At 44.6% G+C, this 20,626-nt stretch overlaps 1 protein-coding gene across 1 annotated transcript; it reads left to right on the top strand.

Moving 5' to 3' along the window:
* Positions 1–870: 870 nt before the first annotated feature.
* On the top strand, positions 871–20,626 carry DELE1 (DAP3 binding cell death enhancer 1). The gene is made up of 12 exons (XM_077266290.1): positions 871–1,026; positions 7,472–7,580; positions 9,041–9,164; positions 11,136–11,277; positions 12,537–12,692; positions 12,772–12,860; positions 12,964–13,066; positions 14,423–14,568; positions 15,195–15,341; positions 15,475–15,567; positions 16,045–16,204; positions 19,644–20,626. Exons 1-12 carry the CDS (start codon positions 951–953, stop codon positions 19,901–19,903), a joined length of 1,605 nt encoding a protein of 534 aa, XP_077122405.1. The 5' UTR covers positions 871–950; the 3' UTR covers positions 19,904–20,626.

A 20,626-nucleotide genomic window follows, 5' to 3' on the forward strand; every position in this document is an offset into this window, starting at 1 on the left:
GGTGGAAAGAGGCCGGGAAACAAGCGTTGAACAACTTCAGTATTGTCGATCACACTCATTTAGCATCCTGAGATCAGCGCATGTAAATACAACCGAAATGCTTTTGAGTGATGTGCAATATGTTAGCATTTGGGGACCCATTTTAAACTTTGCCTAGGGCCCCACTTTGCCTAAAACCGGCCCTGCCTACAAGTGTACAAAGATATTATACAGTCACCATGTGACAAGTGGGCCTGTGTAACTTCAAATGCCAGGGCTGAATTTTAGTCCCAGTCCGGCCCTGTCTACAGCATTATAGAATGCTGTAGATAAGCCCCTAATGGCAGTGGCTGCAGCTTATGGGCCAAAAATGGAGTGACAGATTCCCTTTAAGGCTCTGGGAAGAAGGGGAGGATAAAATTAAAATGAAAATAGGCTGCGGCATGAAGGGGTTAAACCCACAGGTGAGTGACTGGCCGATCCTTAGGACAGGCAATCAATATCAGGGTGGTGAGAAGATCCCCTGCATCCCCACTGATCACCTGTCCCTGGTGGCTGAATGAGCTCAGTTGCAGAACTGCACCATTAACCTTATAGTGGCCATGGCCGGTACTGCACAGCCATAGTGGAATCAATAGGGGGCAGATCTGCAGTACCCTGACCGGCCACTATACGGTAGGCGGCGCTGTGCAGTTCTCCAATTTGGCACGTTCAGCCAAATTGGAGAACTGCACAGAGAATTGGAGATATTGGAAAAAGGTGATCAACAGGGAAGCCGGGGGTCGCATTCCCACCAATCTGATGGATCTATGATGAATGATCCGCACCAACAAGTCCAGCCTTTCCTGCTGTTTCCGTGCCAGACTCCAATATGGCCGCCGACGCCTCCAGAATCCCATCTTCCGGTCCCGCCTACTTTGATCACTGCAGACGCTCTGCTCTAGGTGTCTCACCTCTATGACCGGCAGCGCATGCGTGCTGCCGTCTGCGGTCCTGTGATCAGGACGGTGGCAGCAATGTGGCGGATTCCGGGGCTCTTCGCTAGAGGTGAGTGTGACAGCTGGCGCGGGGCCCTCGGTGTGCGGGGCTGATGGGACTGCCGGTGCTATGCAACTAATGACCGGCCCAGATCGATGCCCGCTCCGATTGCATGCGATCTGATCGTCCTAGATATTGTTCACACCTTTCTAGTATAGAAATTAGCTTGTATGGAGCGAGATCTCACTGCCACCACCGGTCTGTGGTTCCAGTCCGTGGGAACTACAACTCCCAGCATGGATTTATGCGATTTATTCCTCTGTTCAGAAGTTTTGCATTGGACATTATCAGCGGGTGGTGTGTCCATGCGGGCTCTACAAGTGACCAATCAGGGCCCACTCTGCAGGGACACACCCCTTAACAAGAGGACACGCCCACTGTCATAATAATAATTATTTCAAGGGGAATCCCAGAATTTACTAAACCCCACAGGACAGGGCATCTGTTATCCCTTTTCTGCCAGACCCTTGGATTGAGGGGTGGGGGGCACCATTTTACGGTTTTATCTATTTTTATTGCTATGGGGGGGGGGAGGAGCAGTAACCAAAAAGCTGTAATTTGGCTTTTTAGATTACGTACATTTTGATAGTCCAGACTTTTTGCAGAAACAACTGTGCAAAATATATTTTTAGATTTTGGTAGAGGGGTGATTAAAACTTTTCTATATTCCTTTTTGAATATTTAAATAAAATCAGTAATTTTTTTACTTCATTTAGGGCACCAGAACGATTAATCTAAGCAGTTGTGGCGGAAATTGGCAGTGGCGCTTAAATGGTTAAACAGCAGCAATAGGAAATGGCTCCAGTTGCTGCTGTTAGAGGCAGATGGTGGCTGTATAACCCGGCTGGCACCGGCCCCTTGCGGACAGACACAGCAGCCGACATCTGACATACGTGTACCTGGTATGTCAGGAAAGGGTTTCTGACAATTTTTTCACCGAGATGGATCAATTTTTTCACCTTTTTTTGTTTTGGGGATTCATTAAAAACATTAGAAAGGAGAAGTAAAGTTGCCGGTATCAGCCATTCACACTTCAGCTGTTCCTTTTTTTTTTTTGCCTTAGGGTTACACACAAGATTATGGAGCATCGTGACAAGAGGGCCCCCAGTGCCACTGTACAGGGTGATCCTCCTAGAAGTGTAGAAGCCCTCCACACTTTCATGTTTGATCCATATTTTACCCACGGGCAGTCCATGAGTCACAGCCGTGCTCCAAGGCTGCCATGTTTGGGTCAGGAGACCCGTGGACAGTCCATGTGTCATTGCTGTGCCCCGAGGCTGCCATGTTTGGGTCAGGAGACCCGTGGACAGTCCATGTGTCATTGCTGTGCCCCAAGGCTGCCATGTTTGGGTCAGTAGACCCATGGACGGTCCATGTGTCATTGCTGTGCCCCAAGGCTGCCATGTTTGGGTCAGGAGACCCGTGGACAGTCCATGTGTCATTGCTGTGCCCCAAGGCTGCCATGTTTGGGTCAGTAGACCCGTGGACAGTCCATGCGTCACGGCCGTGCCCCAAGGCTGCCATGTTTGGGTCAGGAGACCCGTGGACAGTCCATGCGTCACGGCCGTGCCCCAAGGCTGCCATGTTTGGGTCAGTAGACCCGTGGACAGTCCATGTTTCATTGCTGTGCCCCGAGGCTGCCATGTTTGGGTCAGGAGACCCGTGGACAGTCCATGTGTCATTGCTGTGCCCCGAGGCTGCCATGTTTGGGTCAGGAGACCCGTGGACAGTCCATGTGTCATTGCTGTGCCCCGAGGCTGCCATGTTTGGGTCAGTAGACCCGTGGACAGTCCATGTGTCAGTGCTGTGCCCCGAGGCTGCCATGTTTGGGTCAGGAGACCTGTGGACAGTCCATGTGTCATTGCTGTGCCCCGAAGCTGCCATGTTTGGGTCAGGAGACCCGTGGACAGTCCATGTGTCATTGCTGTGCCCCGAGGCTGCCATGTTTGGGTCAGTAGACCCGTGGACAGTCCATGTGTCATTGCTGTGCCCCGAGGCTGCCATGTTTGGGTCAGGAGACCCGTGGACAGTCCATGTGTCATTGCTGTGCCCCGAGGCTGCCATGTTTGGGTCAGGAGACCCGTGGACAGTCCATGCGTCATGGCCGTGCCCCAAGGCTGCCATGTTTGGGTCAGGAGACCCGTGGACAGTCCATGCGTCACGGCCGTGCTCCAAGGCTGCCATGTTTGGGTCAGGAGACCCGTGGACAGTCCATGCGTCACGGCCGTGCTCCAAGGCTGCCATGTTTGGGTCAGGAGACCCGTGGACAGTCCATGCGTTACAGCCGTGCTCCAAGGCTGCCATGTTTGGGTCAGGAGACCCGTGGACAGTCCATGCGTCACAGCCGTGCTCCAAGGCTGCCATGTTTGGGTCAGGAGACCCGTGGACAGTCCATGCGTCACAGCCGTGCTCCAAGGCTGCCATGTTTGGGTCAAGAGACCCGCAGACAGTTCATGCGTCACGGCCGTGCTCCAAGATTGCCATGTTTGGGTCAGAAGACCGGTGGACAGTCCATGTGTCATGGCTGTGTTCCGAGGCTGCCATGTTTGGGTCAGGGACCCGCGGACAGTCCATGCATCATTGCTGTGCCCCGAGGCTACCATGTTTGGGTCAGGAGACCCGCAGACAGTCCATGTGTCATGGTCTTGCTCTGAGGCTGCCATGTTTGGGTCAGGAGACCTGCAGACAGTCCATGTGTCATTGCTGTACCCCGAGGCCTCCATGTTTGGGTCAGGAGACCCGCGGACGATCTGTGCTTAGACTGTGATACATGCGGATGTGTGAATACAGCCTAAAGCCAAAATAGTTTTTGAAAGAAAAGTTGTTAATCCAGTCAGAGGAGGAAGAGGAGCGGCCGCCTCCGCGTGCAATGTATAATCCTGTGTGACCCTGAACTTCTGTATGTACAGGAGGGAGTTCAGTTACACAACTTGTTTTTGTTACCACGATGAATGAGGAGAACTAATCCAACAACTTATTTTCTTAGTTTTAAGGAATGTTATTTTATTTTCAACTAATTAAAATTTGATAGTGTAACATTTTATTTTCTGACTGAAGATTTTTTTTTTTTTGTATGCACTTTATTACTGTACATGATAACGAGAGCGGACGTATTACCTGACCTGCCTGTTAACAACATTTAGAGGCTTTACATTAGCAACATGACCCAATTCACACACATCTGTTTGTTTTTTGGGGTTTTTTTGGGGGGGGGTTTGCAGGAAAAGAGGTGTCAGTAGGCACGGAAATCGTACAAATGTAGTTTCCTGTCCCCCCCTACCCAAAATTGACAGGTTTTTACACTTTAACTCATTAAACAGTCAATGAGTGCATAGAAGCATTTAACTGCACTCATATGACATCCGAGTGCCGGCCGATTTCCAGGGACTGACAGAATGGAGAAGATGGAGAAATCTGAGAGAATCAGATCACACTCTGATTAGCAAAATCTACCCGATTCTCTTGGATCAGAGAATACACGGTCATCTGCACCTGCCCTTAAACAGTAAAAAAAATAGTCTGCAATTGGGTGAGACTAGAATGGCATCTGCGTGATATTGTTTTTTTTTCTTTTTTTCCTTCTTTTATTGTTTAAAATGAGCGAGTTTGATCTGTGGCTTGTATAAAAAGGATTCCCCTAGGCCATGTGCACACCTTGAGTATTCAGTGTTTTTTTTTTACCTCATTATTTGTAATCCAAAACCAGGAGTGGGTGATGAATACAGAAGTGGTGACGTGATTCTATTATACTTTTCCTCAGATTGTTCCACTCCTGGTTTTGGCTTACAAATACTGAGGTAAAAAACTCACCAAATACTCAACGTGTGCACATGGCCTTATTTTTGGTGGACAATTGACCACAAAAAAGGACACGTGAAGACCTCTATAGACTGTTTTGCCAGAAGAAGACACTTCAGGACAAGCTGGCATCTCTTGTCCTTGACCGTCCCTTTCCAGCGTTTTTTCAATCATTTTCTTTTAGTCACTTTTGACCACAGTTAGACCACGTGCACACGTTTAGTATTTGGTTCATTTTTTACCTCAGTATTTGTAAGCCAAAACCAGGAGTGGAACAATCAGAGGAAAAGTATAATAGAAACATATGCACCACTTCTGTATTTATCACCCACTCCTGGTTTTGGGTTATAAATACTGAGGTAAAATACTGACCAAATACTGAAAATGTGCACGTGGCCTTAACAAAAAGACTGACCGTGTGCACAGCAAGTCATTTTGACATCGCAGTGCATATATTCATTCTTCTTAGCGCTTTTTCAGCACATGCCCTAATGGCTACATTTTCTATCTATTAAAATACAAATCAAAAATCTTCATTTAATATGAATTAGTCCTTAGGCCTTATTTGGAGATCAGTTTTCCTCAGACAGCTTTCTAACCCATTATAATCTATCGGGCTATAAACGCATAACATTTTTTCTTTTTCTTTTACATGCGAAAAATTGGAGACGTCCTACTGTGGTCAGATTTGCTGACCAAACTCAATCATTGAAGCAGAAACTTTGGACAGCGCAATAGTACCGTCCATGTGAGACCGATTCTGAAGAGGGAGGCTTGAGGGAAAACTTTTTTTTTTTTTTTTTTTAATTCTTGATTAATTGGAAATAAACCATGGTTGGACACAGACTATATGGAGATGATCAATGGACCATTACCTTGTTAAAAAAAAAAAAAAAATTCCTGTGTTTTTTTTTTTCCTGTACCGTTTGGCTCATGATCTTTGTGTGTCCTTTCTTGCAATTCTGAGATTATAATTTACACGTCTAAACACCAATATTTTTCCCTCCTCGATAATTGGATATAAGGAGTAAAATTCACTTTTCTGCTCATTTCTTGCTTTTTTTGTCCCCACATCCCGTCTCGTAATCTGTGGATGGGCGGCCATCTGTACGGGGCTTGTAATTACAGCACAGCATAGAGCCTGTGCCAGGGCAATTACCTAACCCGGCGCTGCTACCGGCTAAATGGCTCCATCAATTACCGGCTTCTTTATATACACGGCGACAATTAAATATTCATGACCCAAGTGTGTATCGTATATCATTAGAGCATAAAAGTGTCATAACCGCTGCATAATAGATAGAAAATACCGTACTTTAAAAATAAAAAATAAAAAAGCACAGAAGAAATTTGGGCTCTGGCAGTAGATTGCCACTAAATGAATGGTTTTTTTTGTTTGTTTTTTTGTTTTTTTCTTTCAAATAAATCTTAAAGCGGATGTTCTACTAACAAGAATTTTGAGACGAGCACAAATTTTGGTTTTCACATATGGTAGATTGGTGCCTCAGTATTTTTAGTGCTAACTGAAGTACAATTATCAGTTTATGGAAAGACTCCATATTTACAATGTTCACCCTTAGGCTATGTTCACACGTTGTATTTTTTTCTACACGCGAAACCTGTTCTCTTGGCAGTAAAGAAGCAGGATTTGGTGCATTTTTGCTGTTTTTTTTTCTCTTTTTTTTTCTTTTGGTGCATATTACGTGTCAGTCGTTTACATGTTTGACAAAGTTAGTATGATTCACCAAAAACACAGCAAAGCCACAAGAAAAATGCAAGGTTGTGTGTTGTTTTTTTTTTTGTTTGTTTGTTTTTTCCATCCTTTTTGCACCTACTTGTTGCTTTTTTTCTTGAAGAAATTCTGAAAGAATTGACATTCTGTAGATTTAAAAAGAAGCAGCAGTTTTCCAATTCGGTCAGGAAAAATAAAGCAATCGAGTGCGTGAGATTTCTGACATCTCATAGTAAAAACAGCTTTTAATTTGCATGAAATAATGCAACATGTGAACATAGCCTTATTTTTCAAGACTTCTTGAAAAACATATTCTTCTCTATAAGCAAATTATATCTTTAGAGAGGAAGAGGACTTGATCACTAGCGCCACCTATTGGAAGCTGCAGACCTACTTCCAATAGGTGGCGCTAGTGATCAAGTCCTCTTCCTCTCTGAAGAGACAATTTGCATAGTTAGTTTCCCAGAGGAGCATGCAAGGCGTTTGTCTCCTCATACTGGAATGCCAGACCTGGCATGTCACTCTCTTATGAGGAGATGCCTTATCCCGTCTATTATTATCTGAAGTGTTTGGAATTTCTCATAATTTGAGTTTTTCTTTGTCCTCTTGCTTTTTGAGGATTGCCTACAGGTTCTCGTGGGGGAGAGGTGGGGGGTTGGTTCCTCTCCGTTCACCCAATATGTCAATGTTTTGTTCACTGAGCCCCTTAGTTATCACACTTGCCCTGTGACATGGTCTCCATCATGTTGGGAAACACATAGTTCATCACCAAATTACTCTTAGATCGTTGGGAGAAGTTTCTCTTGGAGGAGGTTTACATCCCATACCTTATTCCTGGCTGTGTTCGTAGACAAAATTGTGAAGGAGAAGCCATGACATAGATGAGCAGATTATGGTTCTAGGAACGTTCTCTTTGTCTTTCAGCCCTGAACCGCTTCCATGCGGCCAACGTCCAGGGTTGTGTCCATGGGGAGGCTGAAGCACTGAACCCTTCGTCTTTGATACCCTTGGGACAGAATGCAGGTAGCAGAAGGTACGTGGAAAGTGGAGGGGATTACTCTTAATGTCAGCCCCAGTCACAATGTGTCTTCAGGTGGGCTTCCTCCTCTGTTTCGACTTCCATAGACTTGAATGGAGGGGGCCTGGCCAATTGTTTCTCGTCTACATCTTGATGTATCAGACCGTGGGCCATGGTACCACTGATTCCTCCATTTTATAAAGACAACATGGTCCTATATTATTGCAGCCTCACATCATGTCATATACTCGAGTGTTTATTCTTCAGAGATCTGGGGGCTACATGTGAACCCCCGGTTTACACCTCTGTCACAGACTCTTGCCTCTTGCACCCGTACCACTTAAAGGTTTTGTCGAGGATCAGTAAGACATTTTCCCAAAACGGTGTCATCTCTGCTTACAGGCTGTTGAATTTTACTTCAACCCCCTTTTTGGAGCTGAGCTACGATACCACAAACTGTAGGCAGAGGCGCTGCTTTTGGAAAGAAGGCAGTCATGTTTTTTCTATTCTTGGATGGTCCCATTAAAGGGAACCCAACATCAGATTCATGCTGCCTGAAAACCCCCCATGTATATTTTACTCTGAAAGATGCTGCGTTTCAGGGAAAACATCATTTTTAAATGCCAGCATGTGACCCCGCGTTTCGACTAACAGCTCTAAAGTCAGCCACCGGCGACTTCTCCCGGCTCAGCTCACCTAGACTGACGGGTTTCTTCCTATGTACACATAGGGTGAGACCTGTCATTTTAGGTGAAAAGGGGCAGGGAGAACCACCAAGGACCGGCTTTGGAGTGGTCAGCCGAAATGCGTGGTCTCCGATTGGCCTTTAAAAGATGGCTTACTGTGAGAGCCAGCATCTATCTGCAGCCTGGTTCCGTTTAAAGACTTCATCCACCTTCACAAACATTTTTTTTCAATTTTATCAGTGCATCTAAAATTAAAAAAAAATCTCCTTTACAATACGTTTTAACGATTAAAAAACAAGTAGAGGCGTATGTGCAGTACCCGGCCGCGACCACTATACATTTGATGGCACTGTGCTGTTCGTCACCGCAGTTGATCACATCCAGCCGGCACAGGGAACAGCTGATCTCACGGTTGTTGTTTTTTTTTAAGTTGGCTTTTACATCCATTTTAAAGGAGTAGGCCATCATATGATAGTTGATCAGATTTAAAGGGCATTCTACAATCTGTATCATTATAGCCCGATACGACACTTGTTTTTATTTTAAGCACGTAAGTAACCATTTTTGTAAAATTAATTCATTGTATACAACCTAATTCTCAGAATATTCATAGCGGTCACCTGACAAATTTTAATCGGCTTATTCAGCCTAGAAAAGTGTGATCTTATGTACCACTGCCCCTAGTGGTCATTCCTTGTATTACATTTATTATCTTGCATTTTTTTCTGAATGCTCATGTTTGCTGCTCTTATATTTCACCATAAATTGATCATAATATGTTTTTTTTAGTTACAGCTCCCAGTCTTCAGGTGACCATGGTCGTCAGAATGGACAGGAGAAGAAGAGAAGAGGGAGCTTTCAGTTCTGCACTGGCCAGCTGCCGCAGTACTGCATGTTGGATGCTGTTGGACTGGTGAGGGGTACATTCATTATTAGCAGGGGTTGCATTTTTATTACATACAGCCTCTTGCCTTGCCATTTTTGCTTATAAAGGACTGCGGGGCAGTTCGTCAGATTTTATTTTTCCAACTGAAAACCCTATAATTTTAGCTAAGCAGATTTATTATTTTTTTTTTATCTTGGTCAGTTTAGCTTTGACTTATGTCCCCAACTCATCTGGGGCAGACTGAATGCTAGGGACATGGCCACTATAAAGTAGTTTGCCATAAATGTGTCATATTTTGATTTAAAGCGAGTCAAAATGACTGTTCAAACCAAGCACAGGCACTTGGTGCACCCTTGGTGTGGTCGAGCAGTTTGGTGCATCTACCCACCTACTTGTTTCCCATCTATCTCCACCCTCCTCTGGCTCTTGTAAAATCTTAGCTGTCAATCATGGAATAGGAGGATAGAGATAGATCGAAAACAAGTAGGTGCACTGAACTGCTCGGCCACACCAAGGGTGCACCAAGTGCCTGTGCTAGGTTTGAACAGTCATTTTGTGCTGACTTTCTCTAACTACTTCCGAACAGCCCATCCGGCTCCTACTCTGTAGTGAAAACATCACTTCATAGTAGCACAACTACACACAGTCGTGGGGATCCGGCTGTCAGACTGCCCCTTCCTTTCATCTTACCAGAGACAGCAGAGCATAGAGCCCTGATCTCAGGATCTGTGGTGGTCCCAATGATCGCACCCCCTGTTGATCTGCAGGGGGTCCCCTAATCTTCAGTAGGTAATAACCTTAACTGTTGGGAATAATCACTTTTTAAAGGGAATCTGTCAGCAGGTTTTTGCTGTATAATTTGAGATCAGCATAACGTAGGAGCTGCATGCTTTAGTTCTGATAAAATCACTGCTTTATCGTCAGATTATCGCTAGAGGACTAACTGTCTCCTGCCATGTAGTTCTACAGATTCATGAGCTCTGTATAACCCCACCACTGGCAGCTTTCTGCCTATGCACAGAGCTGCCAATCACTGGTGTGGGCTGGGTTATACACAGATCAGCATTCAGAGAGCTGCTAGATCTGCAACGGATTAAACGGTGATGTTATCAAAACTGCAGCAAGCAGCCCAGTAAGTGACACATTGCTGGAATCAGGGTCTCTGCCCCTATATTATGCTGCTTTAAATGTAAGTCTCCTGCCGCCAGTCGTATAGTCACCCTCCAGTGTCTTCACCGTTTGTCGGTGCCTCTCTGGTCCCCCTGCACCAGAAGTCAGAAGCTCTCAGTGCTAATCTGAGAGCCAGAACAAGGCTAGAACGAGGCTCCCATAGACTTGTATGGAATTTTGACCCTCGACTCTCTCCATGAAATACTGGAGCTGCAGGCGGGTAACTATTTTCTGGAGACCAAAGGAAGCATCAAGGAAAACGCTGGAAGGTGAGTATCGGACAGGGGGTAGGAGAACCACATTTAAAACGCCACTCCAACTGTGCAATAAAAAAAACAAAACACTGCAGTGGTACTTTAAAGGGGGTGTCCAGGCTTGGGGCTCAACTCTGTAGCCACTCTGTTACTGCAGACTTGTGAATCCTCAGTGTTCACAATGCGCACTGTCAGGATTCGCCAGGAGCGGGCAGTCATGTGACCGCAATTATGTGATTTGCATACTCCCAGCCACATTCTGACTAGACGTGTCTGGCCTCACTCGGTACAATTGCATTGAGCAGGGCTGCGCACGTCTAGTCGTCATGTGACCACATGTATGCAAGTCGCATACTTGCGGCTAGCATTGGAGAATCTTGACAGCGCACCCTAAAGGATTCACAAGTGTGCAGTCACATAGAGCGTGCTCATAGATTTTACTTACCTGCCTCTCCAAGAAGAGCAGAACCTTTATTTATAGGAAGGTTTGGATGCTGAAAATCGCTAAAAGTGAATATTTCTTCCTAGGAGATGGATATATACTAAACTTGTCATTCCTTTCTTGGTGATCTAGGGAGCAGCAGCCGTCTTCTTCCTGCACTTGGCTCGGCAGATTTCCTTCCATTGCTCGACCAACTCTTCTCGGGAAGACCGAGCCCCTCGCCGAACTTGTCTGGAGCAGATCCTGAAATCCTTCTCCCAGTCCCACCATCTATGTAAGTGGGATCATTCCAGGGATGGGGATTTATGTGTACTGCATGGATGCCACAGCATCGGTCTGTGATGGGGGCTCATTAATAACAGAGACCACATGCCATCTGTTTTCTTACCATGGCTCCCCGAATAGGTAAGTCCTATACAGGTACATAAATGCTGCCCTGAATAATTCCAGCCAGATGGAGGCAAAAACATTAATAAGTCATTCTGTGCGGACAGTCCCTTTAAACATTGGATACTTGTGGGCAGAGCCAAGGATGTGTGTCTCACATGAAGGTGCCCTTACATATTATTTGTTGTTTTCTCTGGTTGGACACTTTACACTGCTCCCCACCAAATTGTATATATTGGTGTGCAGGTCTTTGACATGTAAATCCAAAGACACCTTTATAACTTCTAACTGTTGTTGCATTTCTGCAAATTTTTATTTATTTTATTGCATTTTAGTTCATATCAAATGAGGCACTGTGTTTTTATTGTGTGACAGAACACTTCCTGAACCTCTGCCTTTCCTGAATGTCACCATCCACCAGTACCAGCCTCTTTAGCTTGGCTGATGGCTCACGGTTTGTGTAATGTCAGGCAAGGAAATCAGACAGTGAGTTATAAATAAAGATGCTGATGCTGGGTGGGGAGAGAGAGGCTTGATAAGTGCTCAGTCACACCCAGAGCACTTAATATTACATTTGTATATCAATAAAAATGCAGCAACAGATGAAAGATATAAAGATGTCAATGAGTATGCATTTCAAAGACCTGCATGCCCATTTATGCGGTTTGGGGGGAGTGAGATTACTGACAAATTGTCTTTAAACGACTTTTTGGGGTGGCGCAGTCTCCCCAGGTTTTAGAAACTTGGCAGTGTTTGGTGGGCAGGAGATGTGTTTTTTTTTTTAATTAAGGTAAATCCTATTTAAGGTGTGGGGTATGTTGTTGTTTTGTCACAGTTCTTTGGCAAAGTAGATGCAAGGGAAACTCACTAATGAAGGAAAAGTATGAGATCAGTATTGGGGTACTTATTTGCTGCTTTAGTGTTGTATATTTTGATTTTTCTGCTAAAAGCCCCCGACACATATATTAAATGGATCGATAAGCCCTTAATGAGCTTGACTAAGGCCAATGGATTGTCTGTAGACCACCTTCTGGCTGGGATGGTCTTCCCCACTGGTCTATACGGAGGCATCCGTCAAAGGTGGGGGAAATATCATCTATAATATATAATTTCAGCTTTTTCTTTTTTTTTCCGTTGTATGTAAAGCTGTGAAAAGTCACATTGTCCCACAAGCCGTCCAGCCGCTTGCCTGGAAAGATCTCCCTTTACAAGGTGGAGCGAATCAGCAGGACAGAGACGCCTCTCTACAGACCTACTCTACAGCTCCCGCTAGTGGCCGCCACCACCTTGTGGCTGTTCCAGGTAACCTTGGGGGTAACGGCCTGGTGAGATTGTTGGGTTTACTACTAGTCTCCACTCATTCTTGTCTTTCCTGATCCAGAAGTATCACAGACTGAAGACTTTCTTGAGGTCGGCGCCACATATGGACCAGTGTCGAGAGAGGATGAGCCGTCTACGTCCGCTCGAGAGGTAACGGCGTAGGGAGCATGCAGCTCTTATCTTGCGTCCTAATAGTCTTTATTTTGATGAAAGGTGATCGTATGTATACATTTACTCTCTTTATTTTTTTTAGCCCTTGAAACCAAAGGAAGAAGCTGGAGAGTCTCTTCAGGGCGCTGCCTCACGACTGTTGGACGTCACAGAGACCAGCGTGCCTACAGTGCTCAATATCTTCGGTAAATGTCTGCCGTAGTAATATATTATTAAACCACCACTGCTCCCTCCATACACATGCACACCAGGCTCAGATTCTGACGGCAGGCTGTCTACTGTAAGAAGAAGGGATCGGGCATGTTAATATCCAACATGCCTGATCCACCTTATTCCCAACACCTGCCATTGGGTGATGCCCATTTAGCCTGACACGCGCTACTAAGGTCCTAAAAACTAACAGGTAGGTAGCTGCTAACAAAGGCAACTACTTGGCACCGACTCAGAGCCATCACTGACCGCTGTCCATCAGCATGGCGTCGGCAGTCAACTGAGCGGGAGAGAAGTGGCGACTCTTACAGGTAAGCAATGCAAGAACACAGGCGGCAGTAGTACGGTATATGGTGAAACGTGTCTTATGTCCAGAATATAAAAGTATATCCGCCCCAACATGGCCAAAAAATGATAGGTGAATAGCGGCCTCTAGTAATTACTAGAGCTGGTGCTAATCTGCCGCAGGAACTGGTCCATGGTCCACGTCGGCAATGTGTGGTCACCGGACGGGAACCCTGTGATCCACCTCTTACCTGAAAGCATTCGTACCTCTTCTTCTGATTAGCCGGCCTGGCTTGACACATGTGGTAACATGCCAAACTGGCTAATCAAAGGTGACTATTAGTTCTCATGGGTCCCTTCCAGATGCCACAGGTTCCTGATGAGGCCTAGAGTTGGCGCCAACTTTATTAAATGCAGGTAGAATATCTAACAATGAACCAAATAAGAGAACAAAGGGGCAATTGTATACAACTATAACTCCTTGCGCTTACAATAATAACTATCAAGCCCAAGCATTAACATAATAGAATGTCCTATTACCTAGCGACATATTGCTGAGGGAAGGGAGCAACCAAATAAGGCAAAACCTCATGTGCGTTTCGCCAATGCCCTTGCTTCATCAGGAGGTGAGTAAAAACACAGGATATATAAAATTTGAGAAATACATCTCACTAGTACCATATCCCGCACATGCCTGGGGATGATGGGGCACAGTCTCGGGCATTCGGCGAAAGCAAGTACTCAAGTTCCCATAGAAGCTAAGGCAAACAATGGTATGGGGAGGGACAGTGCAGATGTTAGATGAATATAAAAAAAAATATATGTAATATATTGAAATTAGAGATGAGAGAATTGATTCTCAAGACTTTGATCATCTGTGACTGCTGGACGGGACGTCTGTGACTCCTTCCTTCCCCGATCTTCTTTTGATTACCTAATGACCGGCTTCTAGCTGCTCTCTAATTTGACGCTTAGAGGCCATATATGAAGGGAATATTTAACCTGATAAAATGGCATTCTCAATGTATCTCATGTTTTGTTGCTAGGAATCATTAGTGCTCGGGACAGTGGAGACTACAGATCTGCCTTCCACTTCTTCCAGGAGTCTGCAGCGGCCGGATACAGCAAGGCTCAGTATAACACCGCTGTGTGCTATGAGAGGGGGAAAGGAGTCGGCAAAGACCTGTCAAAAGTACGTGCTGCAATGTAGCTTCCTCTGAGTGTTACTTGTGGCTCTCTAGATAAACTGCAATCCACAAGATGAGGCCTCCAGGCCTACTGGTATGGGAATTCATGGGTCATGTCTTCTGAAGCCCAGTGTGTCCGGTACTGAGATACTGATAACCATCTTTTGAAATAGGTCATCTGTATAGGGTCAGGCGGGGTCTGATTAATAATCAGCTAACATCTTATGCCCCAGTCATTCAATGTACAGAACAGAGCACCACAGCGCCACACTTGTTGTTGTGGCCATTCTGGGGTACTGCAGCTCAGTTTGCATTGAAGTGAAAAATACATATATATATTTATATTTAGTTTTTCTAACAATATGTCAGCATAGTCATACAGGTTAGAGGTGCACAACTCCTTTCTGGATGTCGGCATATACATAGCACTTCAGAAGATCCAAGAAACCAGTGATTAGGTGTAGTCGCCCGCACCCCCCTGCATGTTGGTTTCTTTGATCTCCTGGAGTGCGGCCTCATTTTTTGGAGATTAGGTCATTGCAGATATGTTGGTGTTCTCGAAGAAATGGCTTTTGCAGCAGTTACCTTCTTCTTTGCAGCACACATAATGTTTCTGCTTTCCCTCCTACAGGCTGCGGAGCTGTACCTCTTGGCTGCCAGAGGGGGGCACCAGCAGGCCAAATATCGCTATGCCCGTTACCTCCTGAATGTCAAACCTGAGGACACTCCGTCAGCAGTGAAAATGCTGCAAGAAGCTGCTGAAGCCGGAGTGAAGGAGGTGGGTCCAAAATATATACTCTGCATTGACTGATCACTTGTACTACATTGTGCATAACCTCGGCATTGTAGTATATAGTGAAATGAATGATCACCTATGAAGCCCGTACTCAGGCTTTTTGTTTTCTCCCCAGGCACAAGCTTATCTGGGGGTTTTCTATAGTAAAGAATCTCATTTGGATCCTGAGAAGGCGGCAAAATATTTTTGGATGGCAGCTGAAAATGGAGTATGTATTGATCATGTAATCTTACCACGGTTATAGGATTAGTAAGGTGATATAGTCTCTTTACCCCTTTCCAGACATATGACGGTCTGTTACGTCATACATTGGGTCCCCATATTTAATACAAGCTCAGCAGCTGAGCCCGCATCATTGCCGGCAGGCGCTGACTGTTTTACACAGCCGGCATCCGCTCCTAATAGCAGCTGATGGTGCTCTTAACAACTTAGTTTTCAATGTCGATCTCTAACATCGACATTTTAAAGCACCTGATGGCGGAGCACCGATAAGCTGTCATGGCAGCCAGGGGTCTGCTGAAGATCACTGTCCGTTCCAAGACTGTGCTCCACTAACTACCAGGCAAAAAAAGGAAAACTGCCTTAAAAATAAAAAATTAAAAAAAAAGGGAAAAAAAAATGTAAATCCTCGTAGTTAGATGGAATGTCACTTTATTTCATTAATACTTTTGTCTTGATTCATCAGGATGTTCAGAGCCGGTACCACCTCGGAGTGTGTTATGAACGAGGCTTCGGCGTTGCGACCAGCGGACCGGAAGCTGTGAGACATTTTGAGAGGGCTGCAAAATCGGGACATGAAGCGTCTCAGCAGAAACTCCTGGAGCTGCAGCCTCACGGGACTGAAGGTGAGCATAAGCCTTAGCAACCTTTATATATTTTGGGGTTGTTTTTGGAATATATTTGTAGTAAAAAAAACTTCAAAACTTTGTTTATAAAAAAAACATCAACAAAAAACAAATTGGTGTTGCCATTATGAGTCCCATAACTTTTTTTATTTTTCCATTATTGGAACTAGGCAAGGACTTCTTTTTTTTTTTTTTTTCTCCGAGCTCACATTTTTACTTCTATCATTTTGACATACATACAGCATCTTATTTCTCTTTATTTCATTTTTTGTGGGGAATGCAGTAACCAAAAAAGCCCCTTTCTTGTATTTCTCAATTTTTTTTTTCCTTTATCTCATTGGCATGTAACGTATGGTTAAAAAGTATATACCTTGACAGATCAGAATATATATATGTATGTATTGTAAATGATAAATATATATCTTTTTTTCATTTTTCTTTCCCGGATGTAGAATTTTGCATTTCTCCCTTCTACCATTCTATTACTCGCTGCCCATTGTACAAGCTTATCTAGATCCTTCTGAATCCTTTGTCTTTTCTCGTGTTAGCTATTCCTCCTAGCTTTGTATCGTCTGAAAACTTGATTAGTTTACCTTGAGTTAATGGTCGTTATTGGATTAAATTACTTATATATTCAGTAATGAAAATTAATAAGCTCCCATGATGGTTACATTTACACATATATGATCTATTATGATAGACACTAGGGGGCGCCCTTGCTTTCTTCATACATTTTTGGCAATTAATTGCTTAGAACACACTGACTCGGATTTACAATCCACATAATCCCAAATATTCAGCAGTAATTTTAAGGATATTTTCAAAGAGTTGCCTTTTATTATTGTCACTGACTGACATATAAGGGTGCACACATGTCTTCTCTGTGTGATTAAATAGGGGAAATCTGCAATTCGTTGGTTGTGCTACATTTCGCTGTCAATAAATTAGAGATTTAGAAGCATACAATTACACAGCAGGTCAAGTGGCTGCAGGTCGTCTCTCCAGGCTGCTTAGTGTCGAGTGATTGACCCCTTACACCCCTTATACATGTGATGGCTTAGTGTCAGGACACTTGTGGTTTTTTTCTCGATGTTTTGCAGCACCTTCCTGAAAGTGCCCATATGTATAGACCAATTTAATCAAGATTTTCACTCTTGAATTTATGAGAACCATAATTAAAGGGTTATTGGCACCTTCATACATAAATAATCCCGGATAATTCTTGTAAATACGAGCACCTTTGCAATTTGAAGCTTTTTAAAGTTTGCATATGTTCTTGATATATTAAAGGGAATCTGTTAGTAGGATCAATCAAACCTCCTAAGCCGTCTATATGGGCACGTAGGCCACAGGAAGCTGAACAAAATGATACCTTGATATCTGCGATCCGACGTCTTATTCTAGAGAAATCCACATTTTTCTTAATATGTAAATGAGATGTTTAAATCTACGGGCCGGACATAGATCTCCCCGAGAATCTGCCTCCAGAGCGTATTATTATAAATGACAGGAAAGTTACCAGTGTGAGACATGTAGATCAGGAGAGCAGACTGACAGTCATTACATGTTTCACACTGGTAACTTTCCCTGTGATTTATTATACACTCTGTAGGCAGATTCTCGGGGAGATCTATGTCCAGCCCTTAGATCTTCGCTCATTTACATATTAAGAAAAATCTGGATTTATCTGGAATAAGACATCGGAGCACAGATATCAAGGTGTCTTGTTATTTACGGCTTAGGAGGGTTGATTCTTCGACAGATTCCTTTTTAACAATTTTCTTTTGTTTACTGCTTGTTGCCTAGGAGACCGACCACCGCTGCTGTTTGCGCTGTAGTTGGCCCGGATTAGGAGATAACGGTGCGCTCCGGCGATCCTGGCCAGCTTCAAAACGTTGCTTACAATCTCGATAGAAAGATGTTCTTCTCTCCAGCAGCAGCGGTCGGTCTCCAAAGCAACTAGCTGTAAACAAAACGAAAGGCGTGCGCTCAAGAACTGCAAACAAACATGACTGTTCAAACCAAGTACAGGCGCTCAGTGCACCCTTGGCATGGCCAAACTGTTTAGCCTACCTTCCTCCCATTTATCTCTGCCCTTCTATGGCTCTTGTAAAGCCAGAAAGCTGTCAATCAAGAAAGAAAAGGTAGATAAAAAAGTAGGATGGAAGCGGCACTGAGCTGTTTGGCCACACCAAGGGTGCACCGAGCACCTGAGCTTGGTTTGAACAGTCATTTTGTAATGGACACTCCCTGTAACTTACTGTGTCTGTAGGAGATTTGAAGCTTTTTAACGGATAAAATAAACTTTTCAGCAATATAAAATTTTCTAGGAATCAAATCTTCACATATTTCTGGATCTTCTGTGTATGTGATGATGCATGATGGATGTCTATAAAGTAGTATTAATTGCTGTATTTTATCTACTAAAAAGGAATCTGTCACCAGGTTTTTGACACCTAGTCTGAGAAGCATACCGTAGCTGAAATCTCTGTCAATTAATTGGCTACTTGCTGTAGTTTTTTATTAAAATCACAGTTTTATCAGCAGGAGATTACTTGAGGCCTAGTAAACGTGCTGCCATTTAATCCTCCATATTTATTAGCTCTGTTAACCTGGCTCCCATCACTGATTGGCAGCTTTCTGCCTATGCACAGTGTACACAGTAAGCTGCCATCACTGATGTGGGCGGGGTTATACAAAGATCGGCATTCAGAGAACCACTAGATCTGCAGCGGAAGAAACAGTGATTTTATCAAAATTGCAGCAACCAGTAAAGAAAATGACACATTTCAGGAATCAGGAACTCTGCCCCTACATTATTGTGCTCTTAGCAAAACTTTTTAAAGGGAACCTGACACTAGATTTGTACTAATTGAGAGCAGCGTGTTATAGGGACAGAGACCCTGATTCCAGTGTTGTCAGCTACTTTGCTTTTTGATGTTATTTTGATAAAATCTTTGATGCAGATCTCCGTTCTCTGCATAACCCCATTCACAGCTCTGATTGGCAGCTTTCTGTGTAAACTGTGCATAGGCAGAAAGCTGTTAATTGGTGGTGGGGTTGTGATTACACTGAGCTGGAGGACTGCATGGCACAGAACTAGTCGTGTAGTGATAAATCTCCTACTGATAAAACGCTGATTTTTTTTTTTTATTAAAACAGTCCAGTAAATGACACATTGCTGGAATTGGGGTCTCTGTCCCTATGTTTTGCTGCTCCTGGATTACGTAGCAAAAACCTGCTGACAGGTCCCCTTTATGGAATTGTTATTTATGCAGTTCTTGTATATCTATGTGCGGACCCCCACACCTGCACTTTAGAGAGCAATATTTTGGTCTTTGGCTTCCCAGGCTTTTCCTGTTGCTCCAGCATTCCTCGGTGCTTCCTCCGGAGCCATTGTTGTCTGCTGTAGACTGACTTCTTATTGTTTCCTCCGCAGGACTCGGCTCTCCGCTCTCCAGTCTTCGCACAACAACCTCCAGCCCCTGCCTTCCTGTTTTGGAGCGGATGAAGGTCCGGCTGGATCCCAACTTCGGCTTCTCTGCCATCGGCACGAGCCCCCTGGGCCTACCTCATTCACTGAGCACCGGGAACTTGCCGATGTCCCCAGCAGAGAGCCGCAGCTACCTCCTGGCGCCTCTTCACATGAAAGGCTTGGCCCCTCCAATGGCCGCGCTAAGAGCTATCGGAGTTGGATGAGCGTCTCTGGTTGGCGGGTCAACATGCGTCACCCTCCACCGCAATCATGGGCTATGTGTGTAGGTGGCCTCGGGACCTGAGACAAGCCGCTGCCCTCGTACCATGGTTGATGTATTGGTGTTAATAAGCTGTATATGATTAATGTGCCTTCATTCAGTATCGGCAATAGCTCCTGTATCCGTACTGTGTAACTGATGGACGGGACTAAGCCTAGAGCCGAGCTTGCCAACTTATAATCATGGCCAATTACAAATGTCCTAAGCAGCGAAAGGGTTAAAAACAGATCTTTGCTCGTCTGCTTCTGGTTTTATATGCTCCTGCCTGTTCCTTTATAGGAGACTGCTGATGCCTAATATTGGGCCCCGAAGGTTAGTGTAGACCTCCAGGTCCCAGGAGACCCAAAAACCTCGCGCAGAGCCCATACGCCACATCCCAAAGTCTACCCCGACATCCCCCGCTCCAACGCCGAGGGTCCAGCGCTGAGTATCCGCCGCTGCTCTGTTACTGTCTGGCAGCAGCCTTGTCAGCGCTGCAATCAGTGGTCTCATCAAGCTAATCTAGGGGACGGGATTTCCAAAATCCTAAAGCCCCCTTTAATACGTCCAGATAGCCCCGCACTTCCAGCTAATCCCAGTCACCAAAAATGCAGAAAGGGCATCAAAACAAGTGCAACTTTATAACTCCACAATTGTGGTGCACTGTCTTATACAAATTGTTCATGAA

The sequence above is a fragment of the Ranitomeya variabilis genome, chromosome 5, assembly GCF_051348905.1.
Source record: "Ranitomeya variabilis isolate aRanVar5 chromosome 5, aRanVar5.hap1, whole genome shotgun sequence".
Classification (NCBI taxonomy): domain Eukaryota; kingdom Metazoa; phylum Chordata; class Amphibia; order Anura; family Dendrobatidae; genus Ranitomeya; species Ranitomeya variabilis.